This window comes from Corythoichthys intestinalis, chromosome 12 (genome assembly GCF_030265065.1).
Source record: "Corythoichthys intestinalis isolate RoL2023-P3 chromosome 12, ASM3026506v1, whole genome shotgun sequence".
Lineage (NCBI taxonomy): Eukaryota > Metazoa > Chordata > Actinopteri > Syngnathiformes > Syngnathidae > Corythoichthys > Corythoichthys intestinalis.
The window spans coordinates 52,557,119-52,578,219 of NC_080406.1; the positions used below are offsets into that span (position 1 = coordinate 52,557,119).

A 21,101-nucleotide genomic window follows, 5' to 3' on the forward strand; every position below is an offset into this window, starting at 1 on the left:
CCCGAAACACACAGCCAGGAAAACCAAGGAGTGGCTCCGTAAGAAGCATAACAAGTTTCTAGCGTGGCCTGGCTGGTCTCCAGAACTAAACCCAATAGAAGACCTTAGGATGGCGCTCAAACTCCGTGTTTCTCAGTGACAGCCCCGAAACCTGACTGATGGGTGGGCCAAGATCCCTCTTGCAGTGTGTGCAAACCCAATTAAAAACTACAGGAAACATTTGACCTCTGTAATTGCAAACAAAAGCTACTGTACCAAATATTAATTCATTTTCTCAGGTCTTCAAATACTTATTTGCAGCTATATCACACAAATAAATTGTTTAAAAATCCTTCATTGTGATTTCTGAATTTTTCTTTTTAGATTATCTCTCTCACAGTTAGGGATGGGAATTGATAGGATTTTTACGATTCCAATTCCATTATCGATATTGCTTAACGATTCAATTCTTTATCGATTCTCTTATCGATTCTAATTTGGGGAAAAAGAAGAACAAACGTTTTGATTGGCATCGAGTTTGTTTAATCAGAAGTCACAACCTTACAAACTCACAACGAGATTAAAAGAGGCCCAAAGCCTCAATGTTAACTGTGGCAATAAGTGGCAAATACACAAGAATGTGTAACATTTTACTGAAACATTTATCTAATAGAAATAAAAAATATTGGTATATATTGGCAGATAGGTTGTTGTTCTGCCTTTGGCAATATGTGTTAAAGCAGGGGTCCTCAAACTTTTTCCTGTGAGGGGCCACATAATTTTTCCCTTCTCTGATGAGGGGCCGGGGTCAGTTTGTAACAGAAAAAGTGTGACGATTGCAGAAGTGCATAAATGTAAAAAATTATTGTTTTTCAGAAAGCCACAATCAAATAACCCTTTCTGGATTCTTCACGGAATGAAAGTAAATAAAAATAAAAATAATAATATAATATAATAATAATAATAATAATTAATAATAAAAACACTATTAATTAAATAGATAATAACCAAATAACCCTCTCTGAATTCTTCAAGGAAAAGGCCAGGAAATAAATAACACGATTGAGAAAAAAAAAAAAAATTCAAAATGGCCGGACCAAATGTGGAGGCGGGCCGTATTTGGGCCGCGGGCCTACGTTCTTTGTTAATGTTAATATCTACAGAGGCAACGCCTGTATGTATCATCTTTTGTGTTGTTGTTGTGTTTCCACTCGCGATCGGACACTTAAATCCAGTTGTGTAGTGGTTTGAACGATGTGCTAATGCTAGCGAACGAATGCTAACCATGCTGTTATTAGCAGCTAATCATCGCTGATTTACGTTGATGCAAACCTGTTTGTTATTGGGGACGAAATTGATTTGTTTCATTTCTATTCTTAGTTTCACTCTTCAAGTGATGGTTGAATAAAGTCAGCAAATTATACCAACGTCTTCTGCATCGTCATTTGGGAGTTTAGCTAGCTGTATAGCCAGGACTGAGCCTTAGCCTCTCTGTGAGGACAACGCAGTCGTATTCCCTCCCGATGCAGTTATCTCCACCTTGCAATGACTGCAAGTCACTTTGTTGTAATTTTTCCTCGCGAAGTGAAGACACACTTTCGAGCGTTTGAACCTACATGCTGTCATTGTTATGTTTATGGCTGCAATGCTCGTTCTTACCCGTCGTAACCTTTCATTTTCACACTCTTTCCTGGTGAAGTGTAGTCAAACTTTGGAGCGAGTGGTTCTTGGCGCCATGCTAGTTTGATGCGTCTGGACAACAAGACACGTCACAACGCAATACGCGTCTTTAGGAATCGTTAAAGGGATCGTTAAGGCTTTTTCATTGTGATGTCGAGGCCTCGAAACACTCGGAACCGGTTCCGAATTGGAATCGGATTTCGATTCCCATCCCTAGTCACAGTAGACATGCACCTACGATGCAAATTTCAGACCCCTCCATGATTTCTAAGTAGGAGAACTTGCAAAATGGCAGGGTGTGTATATATACCACTCAGCACACGAGGTGGACCTCTTAACAGCATTTATTTAACTTCCTGACTCCCCACCGCCAAGCATCATGGGAGATGTAGTTCACTCTCACTACTGCTACACCTCCCCCTTTTAGTTGAATGCATGCTTCATCAAATGAACCTAAACACTTTATCTAACATTTGCACCTTAACATACAATGAACACCAATATTGTAAATAAACATTTTCTTTCAGCAAACAATAACACCATTACTTATTTTCTTTCTTTTAAACCAGTGTTATCACTTTCTTAAACATTTTCCTTTCTTAACCATCATTTAAATTAACATAACATTTCCTTTTCTTAACTATCATTTAAATGAACATATCAACGTTCACATATCCAGTCTGTCAGGTGGTCTCACCACTCGACCCAACCTTGTAACAGTTCCTATGGGTCTAAGGTGGCTCCTGTTCCTCCTTAGAACCCCTCTGTCAGTCTCTACTATATAGGATCTGGGAGTATTGGCAAGTCTAATGACTTCTCCTGCAGAACTTTCAGCTGTAATCCACACTTTCTGTCCAGGTGTTAATTGTGAAAGTGGCCTTGTCCGATGTCTCCGATTGTAATGTTTCGCCTGCTCATGCCGTCCATCCTCTTCCTTCTTTCGAAAGGCAGACAAGTTCGACCACTTTGGAACCAGCTTAGCCGAAAATTGGGGTAGGGAGGTGCGCAGGTGTCTCCCCATCAAAAGCTGAGCTGGCGAGAGTCAATGTTCAAGCGGCGTGGCCCTGTAAGCCAGCAGCGCTCTGTGAAGATCATTGTCTTTTTTCCACAGGTCCTTGATGGTACGCACCGCACGTTCAGCTTCACCGTTGGCCTGGGGGTACTTTGGGCTGCCTGTGACATGAGAGAATTGGTATTCCTTTGCGAACTCTTTGAACTGTTGTGACGAAAACTGTGGCCCATTATCTGATACAACAGTCTCAGGAGTCCCATGCCTAGCAAAGGCCTCTTTGACAGCTTTGATTGTGACCTCCACAGTCAAGTGTTTGTCGTGCCACTTCTATGTACCTTGAGAAAAAGTCAACAATCAAAGTGTACTGTTTCTTTGACCACTCGAACAAGTTCATTCCCACCTTCTGCCATGGGCGATCTGGAAGTGGGGTGGATAGCAGTGGCTCACGGTTCTGAAGTCTATATTTTTGACATAATTCGCATTCAGTCACCATTTTGCCTACCTGTGTAGAGATGCCAGGCCACCAGACTGATTCCTTGGCCCTGGCCCTACATTTGGAAATCCCTTGATGGCCTTCATGGAGACAATATATCAGTTCTCAGAGATGGTGGGATCACAAGTCTATCACCTTTCATAAGAAGGTCATGACACACATTTAAATCTATTCTGTATTGCCAATATAACCTGACCTCTTGGTCGAGGTCGCATTTCTCTGCCCAACCTGCAAGACAAAAGTCCTTTACCTTTGCACACAGGCCATCTTCGTCTTGCGCTGACTTGATCTCTTCCAACCTTTTATCAGTGGCAGGAAGGCAGGATACCAGTGTCCACAAAAACCTCCACATCTCTCTCCAGCTGTAAATCCCATGCAGAAGGTGAGCCCTCCACCGGAGCGCGTGAAAGTGCGTCAGCAGTCACCAGAGACTTACCTGGAACATGGACAATTGTAAAAGAAAAACGTAAGTCTGAATCTTAGGATGCGTGGCGGAAGATCATCCAAGCCTCTCGTACTCAAGAGAGGAACAAGAGGTTTGTGGTCTGTCATCAGCCTAAACTGTAATCCAACAAGATAGGAAGAAAGTCTTTCACAGGCCCACGTGACAGCGAGTGCTTCTTTTTCCATCCGTGCATAGCGCCTTTGAGTGTCCGTAAGCCCTCTTGAGATGTAGGTCACTGGACGCCACCGTTCATTTGACTGCTTTTGTGTGAGGATATCTCCGATCCCAAATGGCGATGCATCTGCAGCAACTCTTGTTTCTGGTGTGTTTCAATATTGAGCGAGCACCTCAGGAGAGCTTGGTATCTCCTTTAATTTCTGGAATGCTGTTTGCTGTGGTTCTGCCCATATCCACTCATTTGTTTCCTTTTGCAGCTCCATAAGTGGCATGGTGATAATAGCCAGTCATGGAAGGAACTTGGCGAGATAGTTTGCCATACCCATGAGACGCCTTATATCTTCCACACATTTTGGCCGCTGAGCTGCTGGATAGCATGCACCTTGTATGGGTCTGCTTCAGTTCCATTTGCCGAAACTTTATGTCCAACAAACATAATCTCGTTCTTGGCAAACTCGCATTTCTCGTTGAGAGTGAGGCCCTCTTTTTGGAATTTTTGAAGTACTCCATGCAGTCTTTGATCATGCTCTTGTCTGTTCCTGCCATACACAAGTACATCATCAGCATGACAGATCACCCCATCCAAATCTTCAAGCATTTGTGACACCCTCCTTTGGAAGTGCTCGGGTGCAGAAGCAATGCCAAAAGGTAAGTGATTAAATTGATACCTCCCAAAAGGCGTGATGAAAGTTGTGAGAGGCCGTGACTCTAGAGCAAGCGGGATCTGCCAAAATCCGGAACGAGCATCCAATTTTGTGAAAACTTTGGCCTCTTTCATCATAGCGAGAGACTGATCCACTGCTGGAAGAATGTGACGTTCTCTGCTGTGTTAACTGCTGTGTTCAAGGGCGTAAGGTCAAAACATATTCTGGGGGGTTTATTTGCTGGTCTGGGGACAACAACAATGCCTAAGCACCATTCTGTGGGCTCAGTGACCTTTGAAATAACACCCATGTCCTCCATTCTTCTGATCTTATCCCTCACTGCATCCCTGAGGGGAAGAGGAACGTGACGAGGAGCAGACAATGCTACAGGAATAGCCCCCTGTTGTAGCTCGATGCGATAAGACTCCTTCAGTTTTCCTAAACCCTGAAAAACTTTTGGATAAGCTGCTCTGAAGTCTTGCTCGGTGTTGTTGACTGTGTCCACTCTGTAAACCAAACCCAAAGCTTCACAAGCTGGTCTACTACAATTGTGCCGTGAAGTACCCTTTTGCTTCAAGTGGGTAACTAGCCGGTCCTAAAAGTTTCTTTTTAGGTGGCTGAAGCTCACCATCTCTTTTGGGTTTGTAAAGTCTCTCTGGCGTGGAGGTAACATCAGCCCCTGTGTCAAGTTTAAAGAGAACATTTTCTCCATTCAGCGTAACGTGTTCAACCCAGGGCTCTGACCTCACTGCGCCAATTTCCCCTAAAAACACACATCTTCTTCGTCAAATTGGTCTTCTGTGACTTCTCTGAGCCCTGCCGCATCCTTATTGCGACACACAGATGCAAAAGGACCTTTTTTCTGCACTTCTCGGGCTTGGCACTCTTTCCATGAGTGATTATCTTTACGACCACATCGGCCACACACCTTCCCGACTTGCTTGACAGTCTTTTGTCCCTTCTTTGATGATTGCCATGTCTGAGTAGTGCCTCTTTTCGTGTGTGCTTTTATTGTGTCCACATTCAGTCTATTATCATCTTCAGAGCTGTTGTGTAAAATTGTTTGTTGCATCTTCACTGTTTCACACCGTCTCACTTTCTGTATGGCTATAGCAAGTGTTAACTCAAGAGTCCATTTGTAGTTGTTCAGACAGTCTTTTGTCCTTTATTCTCACTACAATTCTGTCCCTTATGAGTTCCTCTTCTGCAAGTTTGTGTACAGCTGTGATGAATGATTCAGCACATTCACCATCTTGTCAACGTCTAGAGTTGAACTGTGCACGTTCAAAAATGACATTGTGTTTTCCCACATAGTGATGTTCAAATGCTGCTTTAACTGCTTCATATTGCTTTTTCTCTTCAGCTGTTAATGTCAAAACAGCTAAAACGTCATCAACCGCATCCCCCATTGCATACAAAAGAGAGTTGACTTGATATTCCTCAGATTTACTGTCCAACGCTGTCGCAATACGAAACCTTTCAAATCGTCTTACCCACTTTGGCCATTCTGACGGACTTGAAAAGTCAAACGGCTCCGGAGGAGAAAACTGCACAGCGGTCGCCATCTCTGCTGTTGAATCCCTGGTTAACAACGTTCAGAATTCACGCTTGACGCTGCTCCTCGCTGAATTTTTTTTCTTTCTTCCAAAAACACGCCAGGCGGGGCCGTATTATGGCAACGCTCGTCCCCTTAGCCGCCTAGCAGCTAACTCGTAGCTCTCTGCGTTCGCCTTATTTGCGGACTTTTTTGGCGAATATAACTACACAAAAACTTCTTCCGGCAGTTAACTATATTCACCCGATGATACCTGGAAGACTAGCAGTTTGCCACTTCTGACACCATGTATATATATATATCACTCAGCACACGAGGTGGACATCTTAACAGCATTTTTTTAACTTCCTGACTCCCCACCGCCAAGCATCATGGGAGATGGAGTTCACTCTCACTACTCCTACAGGGGGTTCAAATACTTATTTTCTTCACTGTAAATTTAACTGTTAAAACTCATCAAAATGGTTAATTTTGAAACTGCCAAATTTTGTCAAAAAAAGCCCAAATTTTATCAACCCGTTCAACGTATTTCTCTCTTGCCCCAAGTCTTTGAAAATAGACCAATTCCCACCCAATCTGGCAACGCTAACTGTGTGTTCCTCTTTCAGTGCCATTGACGATGCTAGACGTCCAATCCATTTTGACAGTGAATGAACGTTCATTCGCCCCTCTCAAAAAACGTCAATGGCAACCCATGGGTTACTGTAAATGAGTGCCCTATAAAGAGTTCATTCTACAGCATCTGTTAAACGTCACATTTTCTACAATTCCCACAGAGTAAATAAATGTCCCCTGCCACAAATGGAAGACATGCAGTGTTTAGTATCACACACACCATTTGTTACTTGTTGACTAGTTGTTTTACCAGTCCCAGCAAAATATATCCCACCGACCTTTAAAGCCTTGAGCAAGTTTATTCATTTAGGGACTCCATTTAATAGGATTAATTTACAATGCGTGGACTTTGTTATCATTCTAATACATCCTCATCAGTCTCCGTGACAGCATAGCAGCGCCACACTTCAGGTGGAATTAAAGAGCTATTAGTCAAGCCCCGACTCGTACTCGGCTATCATTAGCCGATAATTCTACAATTAAGCACTGGCCGGGTGACTGAGCAAACTGTGTGCACGACGGGCTTTCACGGATGAGAGTGAAAAATTGTCACCATTAAGTATTTAGTGTAGAGACACCTAAGGGACATGTCGGGAAGTTTCTGTCAAGTAAGGCAAATATAAAATGGGAGAACGGGGATTTTTGTTCCCTAGAGTCAAAACGTGTACATTTCACTGAGTGCACTGCAGGGGCGTCACTTGACCTAATGCAATACTGGGGCACTGGCGAGCGAGCAATTTTTTTTTTTTAGCACTTACAGTGGTATGAAAAAGTACCTGAACATTTAGAAATGTTTCACGTATCTGCATAAATCACCATCAAATGTGATTTGATGTTTGTCAAAATCACACAGATGAAAAAACTAAAACCACCCAAACATTTATAGGTTTTCATATTTTAATGAGGATAGTATGCAAACGATGACAGCAGGGGGAAAAGTAAGTGAACCATCACATTTCATATTTTGTGGCCCCCCCTTTGGCAGCAATAACTTCAACCAGATGCTTCCTATAGCTGCAAATCAGTCTGGCACATTGATCAAGACTAAACTTGGCCATTCTTCTCTACAAAACAGCTGTAGTTCAGTCAGATCCATGGGATGTCTGGCATGTATCGCTTTCTTTAGGTCATGCCACAGCATCTCAATGGGGTTCAAGTATGGACTTTGACTTGGCCACTCCAGAACATATTTTTTGTTCTTCTGAAACCATTCTGAAGTTGATTTACTTCTGTGTTTTGGATCATTGTCTTGTGTCAGCATCCATCCTCTTTTAGCTTCCACTGTATCACAGACGGGTTCAGGTTTTCCTGCAAAACATCCTGACAAACTTTTGAATTCATGCTTCCATGAGTAATTGCAAGTTGTCCAGACCCTGAGGCAGAGAAACAGCCCCAAATCATGATATTCCCTCCACCATGCTTCACGGTGGGGATGAGATGTAGATGTTGGTGAGCTGTTCCATTTTTCCTCCACACATGACGTTGTGTGTTACTCCCAAACAATTCAACCTTGGTTTCATCAGTCCACAAAATATTTTGCCAAAACTTCTATGGAGTGTCCAAGTGCCTTTTTGCGAACATTAAACGGGAAACAATGTTTTTTTAGACAGCAGTGGCTTCCTCCGGGGGGTCCTCCCATGATCACCATTCTTGGCCATAGTCTTACATATAGTTGATGTGTGCACAGAGACATAGGACTGTGCCAGTGATTTCTGTAAGTCTTTAGCAGACACTCTAGGGTTCTTTTTTACCTCTCTGTATTCTGCGCTAAACTCTTGGTGTTGTCTTTGGTGGACGGCCACTCCTTGGGAGAGAAGCAACAGTGCCAAAATCTCTCCACTTGTAGACAACTTCTCTGACTGTCCATTGATGAACATCCAGACTTTTAGAGATGGTTTTGTATCCTTTCCCAGCATCGGAGGTCTTCAGACACCTCTTTTGACCGAGCCATGATGCACATCAGACAATGCTTCTCATCAAGACAATTCTTACCAGGTGTGTGTTTTATAGTGGGCAGGGCAGCTTTAAACCACTCATCAGTGATTGGGCAGACAGCTGACTGGTTTCAATTGCTCTTTAAGTCTCTTTACTTACTTTACTTATTTTCCCCCCTTTTGTCATTGTTTGCATGCTATCGTGATTAAAATATGAAAACCTATAAATGTTTGGGTGGTTTTAGTTAAAGCACTGTTTTTACATGTGTATGATTTTTACAAAGATCAGATCACATTTGATGGTGATTTTATGCAGAAATGCGAGAAATTCCAAAAGGTTCAGATACTTTTTCATACCACTGTATCAATCATAAAAAGTCTGAAATAGCGCTTTAAACTATATATAATCAAACAAAAATACAAGTTTCTGTAAAAAATTGACGTGTTTTGTTGTTTTTTTTCTTTCAGCCATCAGTATGCAAAATCAAAATTGCACCTCTTACTACACTTTACTGCTCTACTTTTTCTGCACAGTAACGGAGATTATATTACTGTAACTGTTATGCAATGAATCAGTGTTTCTCAACTGGTAGGTTGTGACCTAAAAGTGGTTTGTGTTGTCTAGGTGGGTTACCTATTTTACCTATCTCATTCCTCCTTGCTGCGAGCTAATATTTTTCTAATATCATAATATTAATCATACATTAATAATGTTGTTTGAGTCGAATGGAAATAAAGAATACATCGTGTTACAAATTACAGGGACTGCAGTAACAAATAAAATGCTCGTAAAACAGCTGGAAATTATAATGAACACGCATACAAAATTGCTCAAGGTTATATGCCAAATATAGGCAATTAATTCATACCAATCGATACTATTCATTTTGGTCATATAAACAAAGCAATAAATAGCATCAGTATAATGTTCAAATAAATATCACATTAACACAATATCAGACATAGCTCTTGAGTGAGAGCCTCTCACTCAAATCGTATTTAATTTTCATTGTATTCATAGCCAGTTAGCTAAAAAACAATAGCTAAACTGCTACTTCAATTTAACGTAGTCAGGCACAAGCTTGCAACAGGAGAACCAATGTAATTTTCAAAATAAAGCATGTAAAGGAACAATTTGTATTTGACGTGCAATATCAGACTACTTCTGGCAAATAGTGCGGAAATAATGATATATATATAAATATAGGGCTGTCAAAATTATCGCGTTAATGGCCGGTAATTAATTTTTTAAATTAATCACGTTAAAATATTTGACGCAATTAACGCACATGCCCCGCTCAGATTAAAATGACAGCAGTGTAATATCCGCTTATTATTTGTTACTTGTTTTTTGTTGTTTGGCGCCTTCTGCTGGCGCTTGGGTCCAAATGATTTTATGGGTTTGGGGAGTGAGCATGGTGTAATGACATCAACAATGGCGAGCTACTAGTTTATTTTTTGATTGAATTTTTTTTACAAATTTTAATAAAACGAAAACATTAAGGGGGGTTTTAATATAGAATTTCTATTACTTGTACTAACATTTATCTTTTAATAACTACAAGTTTTTCCATCCATGGATCGCTTTAAGAGAATGTTAATAATGTTAATGCCATCTTGTTGATTTATTGTTATGATAAACAAATACAGTACTTATGTACTGTATGTTGAATGTATACATCCGTCTTGTGTCTTATCTTTTCATTCCAACAATAATTTACAGAAAAATATGGCATATTTTAGAGATGGTTTGAATTGCGATTAATTACGATTAATTAACTTTTAAGCTGTAATTGACTCGATTAAAAATTTTAATCGTTTGACAGCCCTAATATATATATATATATATATATATATATATATATATATATATATATATATATATATATATATATATATATATAATGTTTATGTTCATTTAGACCAATTTTTTTTAATTTTCGTCTTAGTCTTTGGGACTAAAATCCTAATTAGTCTTAGTCACATTTTAGTCATTTCAAAATGTGTTAGTCTTCGTCTAGTTTTAGTCAATGAAAACAAATTTTGTCTAGTTTTAGTCTCCAGTGCTCTAAATGTTTTCGTCTATAAACTTAAAAATTTTGAGTCCATGAATTAATAAATAAATAAAATGTTTCCAACAATTTCGAATGAACGTGACAGAAGAGCACATACTGTAACTGTAGACTCTGTAAGGACATCACCATTTTCATGATGATAATACACACTCAGCAGGAAAGCAGCACATTATTTGCAATTAATTAAACTCACCTGGACACCACGAACTGTATGTAAAATGTAATCCAAGAGTTTAAGAAGACACCGAGTCACCGCGCTAAATGCTAATGCAACCTGGCATAGCCAAGATAAGAAAACAAAACTTACCAAGCAGCACCTGACACGTTTCACCCAAGGAGCCTGGAATGGGCACACGCTTAAGCCTGTGTGTAGGTCGAGGGCGGGAGCGCAGCACGTCACATGAGTGACACGACCAAACGCTGCTAAATGCTTTTTAACTACAAATACAAAATAATGAAATAAAATATCACACATTGTGAATTTATGACAGAAACTATGGCGAATTTTCATCTCATTTTGGCAACAAGCATCCATCTCGTTATTTTGTCTCCCAAGACACGTTTTTAGCGAGTCGTGACGTCATCGTCATGAAAATTAAAGTATTTTCGTTATCGTCATCATTGACGAAAAGAACACTGATTTAGACGTATTGTTAAATCAATAGCAGATAACATTTCAACCTTTATGAAATATTTTGATGATTTGTTGACTGTCAACTAGTTGAATGACACCTCTTGAGGAGGTCAGTATCGCTTAAACCGGAACGAATTAACTTTGAGGAGGGTGGCAGGAACCTGCCACACAAAAAAACTACAAGTGTGTTGACTGCTTAACGGCATACACAACTTTCCCCATTCGTTATAAAGATGGAAGTTGATGCGAACGCTTTTGCGCAAATTCTACAAAAATGGCAGCGCAACAAAAGAGACAAAAAGGTTTGTCCGAGGAGACAAAAAAAAAAAAGAAAAAGGTAGACTGTGAAGATAACATGATACTGAAGAATAAACACTTTCCTGGCTTTCACCCGCTCACGAGTTCGGGTGTGGGGAGTACGGTACAAAATCAAATGTTTCCTATTATAAACATCGTCATATGCTATTGTTTAGCCACAACTGGATTCATTACCTCATTACTATTCATCCTTCACACAGCCGCTGGAAACAGAAATGTCGTTTAATCCATCTACAGGCGACCGGGAGATCATGATTTTACAACACTTTGCGCTGGTCCTGATGTAAAACGCAGCCTTCTTTAAGGCAAAACACTACTGCTTTTGTCCACCTGTGTCGCTAAAATCGACCAAAACGGAAAACAAGTTTCCTTTCAGCTATACAAATTATAAATTAGAATGTATCTTTATATCTTAAAAAAAAATCTCATTTGCAAGGTGTGGCTGCTTTTATTTTGGTGCGGCGATGAGCCACAATCTCTTATTTGTAGGGGAAACCCTGACTTGTGATATATTGTTGGAGCATTAACATAGGCTACCCTTCCTTGGAGCAACCATATTTTTATCCCACATTACAAGTTTACAACACATCAGAAAAATTTTCCAAATTGCGACCTCAGAATTTCCGATACACATGAACGTAGCAAATCTCCAGAAATTGCTTCGATGAAGTATCAACTTACAGTGGGGCAAATAGGTATTTAGTCAACCAAAAAACCAGAAATCAACTGTGGGAGCAATTATTAGAAAATTGAAGATATACACTGATAATCTCCCTCGATCTGGGGGCTCCATGCAAGATCTCACCCCTTGGCGTCAAAATGATAACAAGACAGTGAGCAAAAATCCCAGAACCACACGGTGGGACCTAGTGAATGACCTACAGAGAGCTGGGACCACAGTAACAAAGGCTACTATCAGTAACACAATGCGCCGCCAGGGACTCAAATTCTGCAATGCCAGACGTGTCCCCCTGCTCAAGAAAGTACACGTCCAGGCCCGTCTGCGGTTCGCTAGAGAGCATTTGGATGATCCAGAAGAGGACTGGGAGAATGTGTTATGGTCAGATAAGACCAAAATACAACTTTTTGGTGGAAACACAGGTTCTCGTGTTTGGAGGAGAAAGAATACTGAATTGCATCCGAAGAACACCATACCCACTGTGAAGCATGGGGGTGGAAACATCATGCTTAGGGGCTGTTTTTCTGCAAAGGGACCAGGATGACTGATCTGTGTAAAGGAAAGAGTGATTGGGGCCATGTATCGAGAGATTTTGAGTGAAAATCTCCTTTCATCAGCAAGAGCATTGAAGATGAGACGTGGCTGGGTCTTTCAGCATGACAATGATCCCAAACACACAGCCAGGGCAACAACGGAGTGGCTTCGTTAGAAGCACTTCAAGGTCCTGGAGTGGCCTAGGCAGTCTCCAGATCTCAACCCCATAGATAATCTGTGGAGGGAGTTGAAAGTCCATGTTGCCCAACGACAGCTCCAAAACATCACTGCATGGAGGAATGGGCCCAAATACCAGCAACAGTGTGTGAAAAGCTTGTGAAGAGTTACAGAAAACGTTTGGCCTCCGTTATTGCCAACAAAGGGTACATAACAAAGTACTGCGATGAACTTTTGGTATTGACCAAATACTTATTTTCCATCATGATTTGCAAATAAATTCTTTAAAAATCAAACAATGTGATTTTCTGGGTTTTTTCCACATTCTGTCTCTCATGGTTGAGGTTTACCCGTGTTGACAATTACAGGCATCTCTAATATTTTCAAGTGGGAGAACTTGCACAATTAGTGGTTGACTAAATACTTATTTGCCCCACTGTATATACCTATCACAACCATTGTTACATGCATAAATTACCATATTAATAGAGTCATATGACCATATTAACTAGGCGCATTCTGGAGATTATGCTATGTAGACTTAAAACTCTAAAGTACTTTATTTTGATTATTTTTAACCAGTGAAATTTATACTGGCGCGCTGCAGATCAATACTGGGGCACGTGCCCTAGTGAAATATGTCTGGTGACATCAGTGGTGTACTGATACATCTTCCTTCAACCAACATGGAACTATGATTCCATGACTGTATAGTTCTGATGAAATGAATGTAAGATCAACAGATCAAGGAGGTGCTTTTAACTGTGAGTGAATCCCAAATTTGACAATTCTAAGAAGGCGTCAGTCGTCAGCTTTCCAAATGACAACGAGGCATCGACCCAGCGGGGGTCCCTCTGATCTTGCCGCCTCTCTCTCCGATCAGTCCCGCTCGTCGGGGGGCGACGCCAAGTCGTCAGATGACATGGTGTTCGACGTGGCCGCCGACATCCTCAGCAAGCTGCCGGCGGACTACGACTTGGAACTTGTCATGCTTCACTTCCCCACCAGCTACAACGAGAGTATGAACACTGTCCTGGTGCAGGAGATGGGCCGCTTCAACAACCTGCTGTGTATCATACGCGACTCTTGTATAGACCTTCAGAAAGCCATCAAGGTAGAAGCACACACTGCTTTTTTTCCCCTCCAAAGTAAAATCTGAAGGAAATTTGAAAGGAACCATCCTGGTCGTTTGCAGGGCCTTGTGGTGATGTCGTCTGAACTGGAGGAGGTGGTGAGCAGCATCTTGAAGGGTAGAATCCCGGGTATGTGGATGAAAAGGTCATACCCTAGCCTCAAACCGCTTGGGAGCTACATCAACGACTTCCTGGAGCGACTACTGTTCTTGCAGGTACGCACACAAAATGGTATCACCACAGTTTTGTAAAGATGAAAAATGTATTTTTTGGTGGTCTAGTCTGTCTTTTGCTGTGTTCAGGAATGGTTCGATCAAGGCACCCCTGCCGTGTTCTGGGTGTCGGGCTTCTTCTTCACGCAGGCCTTCCTCACAGGAAGCCAGCAAAACTATGCCAGGAAGCACACCGTCCCCATTGACTTGCTGGGTTTTGATTTTGAGGTCCTTGAAGACATCAAGTACAAGCGACCGCCGGATGACGGTAATGGTCAATTTTCGCATTGCAAAATCAGACGACTGGGGGGAAAACTATTGCCTTTTTAACTATTTAAAATAAGTCAGAGAACCCATTGACCATTTGCAAACTCCACCTCCTAAACGGCTTTCAACCAATCATACCGTCATCATCGAGACTGTTGTTAAGGAGCCTGCTCTGTGAAGCTTCCGGAAGCCCCATTGCCTTATTAATGTATTTGGTAGTTTTGTCATCGCCAACTTTCATCTTTACGGAAGAAGACGATAAGGCTCAACAAGCTTCAGATGTCCAAAATGGTGAAGCGTTGCGCCTAAAGAATATCTCAATCAGACATGAGGTTCCCCAGGAGTACAGTATATCGTATATATATCGTATATAAATGTGGTTTTCCCTTTCCCTCCCAAAGCCGAAGAAAACAACTGGAGTCCAATGGATTAAGAAGTCCGCGTCAGTCCTGGCTAGACATGTGCCGATTACCGGTTTCAAAGTATACCGTGGTATGAAAATGTTACTGTTTAAAACCGTAAAAAAATTCCGTCATACCATAATACCTACGGTATTAGCTATTTTTTATGTCCGAAAAATGCAGGGGAAAATCCCATGCTTGCAGCTGCAAGGATCAAACCTCCCCCACAGGTTGTTGCTCGGTGTCAGTGAGTCAGCTGTGTTACACGATGGCTGGAGGAGGTGAAACTCCTCAACTTTTCCCCCCATTAAAGAAACAAAATTGCTTGTATCGGAATACTTCAGCTACAAAAAAAGTTAGACGGCCGGAGCTTATGGGAGGAGGGCCAACCAACACGTAAAACATGTTTGCGGAGGGTGGCTGCCGAGGAGGCAATACCTCCAATATGATTTCGCGTTTATACAAAATTAAAGGTTAGTAAACACTGTCATGAACATTTCCCACCAGCTACGAGAGTTAACGCCGGCGTGTTTATGGTGTTCAGCAGTGGTAAAACACACAAGAAGAGTGTGTGTATAATGCTGTGGGTTTATGCTCACCTGAAAGACTGCATTCATTTTAATTTCATTTAGAATATTTCAGTTATTTTTTGTTTTGTTTTTTTTTTAGTTATTTTAACTTAACATTATACTTATGATCCAATTTGGTAATGTGATAATATGCTAATAAATCCTTTTTTACCAGCTATTTTTTTTTTCTTAATTGGCCGATAGCCGATGTTGGAATAAAGTCCATATACTGGCCCGATATATGGGCCGGCCAACCTCTAATAATTATAACTTATGAGCCCATTTTTTTAACAATTAAGAAACAATTGAGAGAAAATAAGTGACTTATTTCTTTATGTATTTAATTTTATTATATGAATCAGTTATTAAAAAATATTTGCACTTAGTTTTTTTGGAATTATTTTTTTCCCTATATTAAAATAAATATATTTTTTTTTAAAACTATTTATTCACCCTAAATTTATTTAATTATTCATAATGCAGTTACATTTATTAACAAATTATTAAGATTAAAAAACACAGTATTTTTGTCCTTTTCTAGAATTTCCTCATGAGATTATGCGGTCCAAATAATAAATAGATGAATGAATTTGATGAGATGGATCAAATTAATAAAAATGATGAAACATTTTTAGTATTATTTTTTAAAACTATTTAATGAATCAACTGTTTGTATGATGAGATACACCCAAATATAGAATTACAGATATTTGCGCAAGAATGAAAGTCAGTCTACGGCATTTGTTCTTTTAAGCAGCGCTGACAATGACAAGAAGTTAATGCTAACTGACGGTTGGTTTACTGAATGCAAATACAAAAAAGGGAAGAACAAGAAGAAAGGATGCCCCTACATTGCCCCCCCTGCTGTCACAACTCTTAAGTCAAAGTCTCTGAGACGACTCCCTAGCCTTCAATCGGACCCCCGGCTGCGCTTCATCTATTCCGCTAATGTCTTCCTCCCGACCAACATGGGGATTCGTGTCACTATGGAGACAACCAGGATGTCGACGCTTCAGAAGTGGAACAAAAAGAGGGATGAAGACAATCTGTTTTTACAAAGAGACACTTTTGTCAGTATGTTTTGAACGATTCTTGTTGTCATTTCATTCATGCATACATCCAAAGGGAAATGAACCCAATTCTGAATGCTTATTTTGAACACAAAATGAATTGTTGGGGATCTGTGTTTTTCAGGCGTGTACATCCGTGGTCTATTCCTCGATGGCGCACGCTGGGACAGGAAGACCAAACTTTTGGCCGAGTCATACCCAAAAGTGCTACACGACACCATGCCTGTGGTGAGTAGGCTCGGACCGATGCTTGTTGTTTAAGGCCTGATGCTAAATCTGATATTTGTTAGGGAGAAAAATCTGATAGCCAATGACTCAAAATACATTGAGGAAAATAAGTATTTGAACACCCTGTGATTTTTCCTTTGATTTTTTGAGGGGGGAATACGTATGAAGTACAATATAATGACACCACGATAGTGTGTCAGCGCAACTTTCCTATTGGTGCGTTCGATGTGCCAACGCGACGTCAAATAAAAATATTCAAAGCGGTCGAAAATGTATGGATGGATTCATAGCGGAAGCCACGTTCGCATCTTTGGTAATGCTCATTTTCAAATACCACACCAGACCCGGAATAAGTTCCTAGTTTATCAGTACCTACGGTTGACGGTAGATTCGTTCAATCAGCGATGAGTGTGTTTTTTGACTAGGACCTACCTCTTCAGGTTTCTTAATGTACAGTGTTATGAAAAAGTAACTGAACCTTTTAGAATTTCTCACATTTCTGCGTAAAATAACCATCAAATGTGAGCTTATCTTTGTCAAAATCCCACAGATGTTAAAACAGTGTCTGCTTTAACTAAAACCACCCATTGATTCACCATTCATAGGGTTTCAGATTTTATGGAGGAGAGCATGCAAACAATGACACAAAGGGGGGAAAATAAGTGAACCCTCTGCCTAAAGAGACTTAAAGAGCAATTGAAACCAATTTTTACCAAACAATTTAAGTCAGGTGTGTGCCCAATCACTGATGAGTGGTTTAAAGTGGCCCTGCCCACTATAAAACACACACCTGGTAACAATTGTCTTGATAAGAAGCATTGTCTGATGTGCATCGTGGCTCGGTCAAAAAAGCTGTCTGAAGAGAAGCATTTTCTGATGTGCATCCTGGCTCAGTCAAAAAAGCTGTCTGAAGACCTGTGATCAAGGATTCTTGATTTTTATATAGCTGGGAAAGGATACAAAAGCATCTCTAAAAAGCCTGGATTTTCATCAATCGACAGTCAGGTAAGTTGTCTACAAATGGAGTTTGAAGCTTTTGTTTCTCTTCCAATTAGTGGCCACATACCAAAGATGTCACCAAGAGTTCACCGCAGAATACTCAGAAAGGTAAAAAAGAACCCTATAGCGTCTGCTAAAGACTTACAGAAATCACTGGCACAGTCCAATATCTCTGTGCACACATCAACTATATGTAAAACTATGGCCAAGAATGGTGTTCATGGGAGGACTCAGTGGAGAAGTTTTGGCAAAATGTGGACTGATGAAACCAAAGTTGAATTGTTTGGGAGTAACACACAATGTCATGTGTGGAGGAAAAATGGAATAGCTCACCAACATCAACACCTCACTGTGAAGCATGGTGCAGGGAGCATATTGATTTGGGGCTGTTTTGCTGCGTCATGGCCTAGACAACTTGCTCTTGGAACTCTTGGAAGCATGAATTCAAAAGTTTATCAGGATGTTTTTCAGGAAAACCTGAGGCCTTCTGTCAGACACTTGAAGCTAAAAGGAGGATGGATGCTGCAACAAGACATTGATCCAAAACACGTAACAAGTAAATTCTTCAGTAAAACTTCAGAATTGTTCCAGAACAAAATACACGTTCTGGAGTGACCAAGTCAAAGTCCAGTCTTGAGTCCCATTGAGATGATGTAGAATGACCGAAAGTCATTGATTCATGCCAGACATCCCAGGAATAGGACTGAACTACAGCAGTTTTGTAGGGAAGAATGGGCCAAGATTTGTCCTGATCAATGTGCCAGACTGATCTGCAGCTACAGGAAGCGTCTGGTTGAAGGTATTGCTGCCAAAGGGGGGCCACAAAATATTAAATGTGATAGTTCACTTACTTATTTTTTCCCTTTCTGTAATTGTTTGCATTCTATCCTCATTAAAATATGAACACCTATAAATGTTTGGTTCTTTTTAGTTAAAGCAGACTGTTTTTTACATCTGTGTGATTTTGACAAAGATCAGATCACATTTGATGGTGATTTTAAGCAGAAATGTGAGAGATTCCAAAAGGTTCAGATACTTTTTCATACCACTGTAATTTCATTTTTGGATTTGTTGTTGTGTTTTTTAATTTTTTTATTGCTATGTGATTTGTCGTTGTTTTTTAATGTTTTTTTTTTTTTTTTTAACGTGATTTTTTTAAAAATGTGATTTGGCGTTGTTTTTTAATTTGTATTTTTGTTATGTTATTTGCCGTAGTGTTTTTTGATTTGCCGTTGCGTTTTGCCAATGTACCGATGTGGCGTATAATGCGGAAAATACCGTAAATGTTTATTTTCCCGTTAGTGGTTTCCATAGGGAATGACGCATCATGTGACGACTCAGTTGTACGATGCCGCCTCAAGTTACTTCATTACAATATTAATGAATTAGAACAATGTTTGTGTCATGTTTGTCCTCCTACAAAAAAACATTTAAAACTATATTTCCCTCCCGCAACTTTTTCCATTTTCAAACATTTTTGAAAAAGTTCCAGGAAGCCACTAGTGCAGTGCTAAAGAGCCGCTGTGGCTCTAGAGCCGCGTGTTGCTGACCTCTGGTTTAGTTAATTAGATTTTTCATTTTGGTGGAATAGCTCACTATTGTTGCAATAACAATCAATTATAGGTTGACACTTCATTACCGATGTTTCCAGAGTTTGCATAAAGTGAATGGAAGTAGACCGGAGATTTAAAGTGCCAGTGGCAATCGGTTGGACTCATCAGGTTTTTTTGTTTTTCCACCTTGTTGTCGCCATGAGTGCTGATGAATAATGCACATTACATAATTAAAAACGTGTTTATTATTCTCGGAGAGTGGAAAACAACACGGGTGGCTTTGAAATGCAAATGGGACGACTTACGTTATGATTGTTTTGGGGCTTTTTCTTTATGTTGTTGTTTTATGCGCCCCTCTCGATCTCATTTGCATAACCAAGACTTGCTCAGGACCCTTAAGGGAGTAACACCTTGTTATCACTCGTTTCATGTTCGTGTCCACAAAAGTTCCAATTGGAAATCCAATTTGGACACGGTCGAAATGTCGGGCAGGTTCCCGAGGGCAGTTAACCGATTGGTTCTTTTTCCCCATGCGGCTCAGATGTGGCTGAAGCCGATCAAACGTTTGGACATCCCCGAACGGATGTGCTACCTGTCGCCTGTCTACAAGACCAGCGAGCGGCGAGGCACGCTGTCCACCACCGGCCACTCCACCAACTACGTCATCGCCATGACGCTCAGCTCAGATGTGGATGCCGAACACTGGATCAGGAGGGGTGTCGCGCTCCTTTGCCAGCTCAGCTCCTAAAAGGTCACATTTTTAGTTTTGTCACAAGAATGACTTGACATTTTTTTCTGTTATCTTGAATGTCGGACATTTTTTTTTTTTTTTTTTTTTTGTAATCAAGTGTGCGGGACAAAGCCACAAAATGAGATCATTTCCGAAAGGCAATTTCAATTGCGTAGTTCCTATTAGGGGTGTGACAATATATCGAAATGGTGATATATCGCGACACTCTATCCCAAAAGGTTATCAATATGCTCCTGCCAACAATCGAAATACAGGTTGTCCCCCTGTTATGACGTACTTGACTTCTCCAGTCGTTTTTTTGTTTGTTTGTTTGTTTGTTTTTAGTTGCATAAGGACCTTTTGTACCTCACAGTATCTTATATTAATAAAGTAAGGTAAAAATATAACGTGTTCTGTCCTCACTGAACGTGAAATTCAGATTTAGAGACAAACCAGGCGATTGTTTTTTGAACCATTGTACTTCACTTCTGACAATTTGTAAAGCTGTAACACACGTTATGTATGTTACACTGTTCAAAATGATACGCTATTTTAACAAAACACTTGACACAAAACGATTGGTGTTCAAACGTCCATCTAGTCTGATCAATATGATAATTTAGATGATGATGATAATATGATAATTTAGTAGATTAAATTAGCCTAATTTGCCTAGCAAAAGTCCGCTATCTTAAATGCGACGAATGCTAATGTAACTAGGATTCTCAAAGCAAATTGCTCACATTAACTCCACAAACTGTAGCTGTAAACTTAATTATAAATATACACACAAACATACATTAGCTGAAACAACTTACATCCTTATGTGGGCCAAACCAAAGCATAGCTGTCCGTTATCCATGTCTGATGAGCAGCTGCCAATGCTGCCACCAGAGGGCAGTGTAGACATCATCATTAAACAAAATACAGTACTTTTGGACTTTTTGGATAGTTATTTGGGGGTACTTAAAGTGTTCATTCCGACCTA

General features: G+C 40.4%; 1 protein-coding gene across 3 annotated transcripts in view; it reads left to right on the plus strand.

Annotated features, from left to right (window-relative positions):
• Positions 1-20,477, plus strand: part of dnah7 (dynein, axonemal, heavy chain 7) — a 213,468-nt gene extending 192,991 nt beyond the window's left edge. For all 3 annotated transcript variants that reach the window (XM_057852777.1, XM_057852775.1, XM_057852778.1), the window contains 5 exons: positions 13,835-14,065; positions 14,147-14,299; positions 14,387-14,564; positions 16,728-16,831; positions 19,925-20,477. In XM_057852777.1, coding sequence (XP_057708760.1) covers positions 13,835-14,065; positions 14,147-14,299; positions 14,387-14,564; positions 16,728-16,831; positions 19,925-20,131 — 873 coding nt within the window. In that variant the 3' untranslated portion in view covers positions 20,132-20,477. The remainder of the gene's footprint in view (positions 1-13,834; positions 14,066-14,146; positions 14,300-14,386; positions 14,565-16,727; positions 16,832-19,924) is intronic.
• Positions 20,478-21,101: the final 624 nt, after the last annotated feature.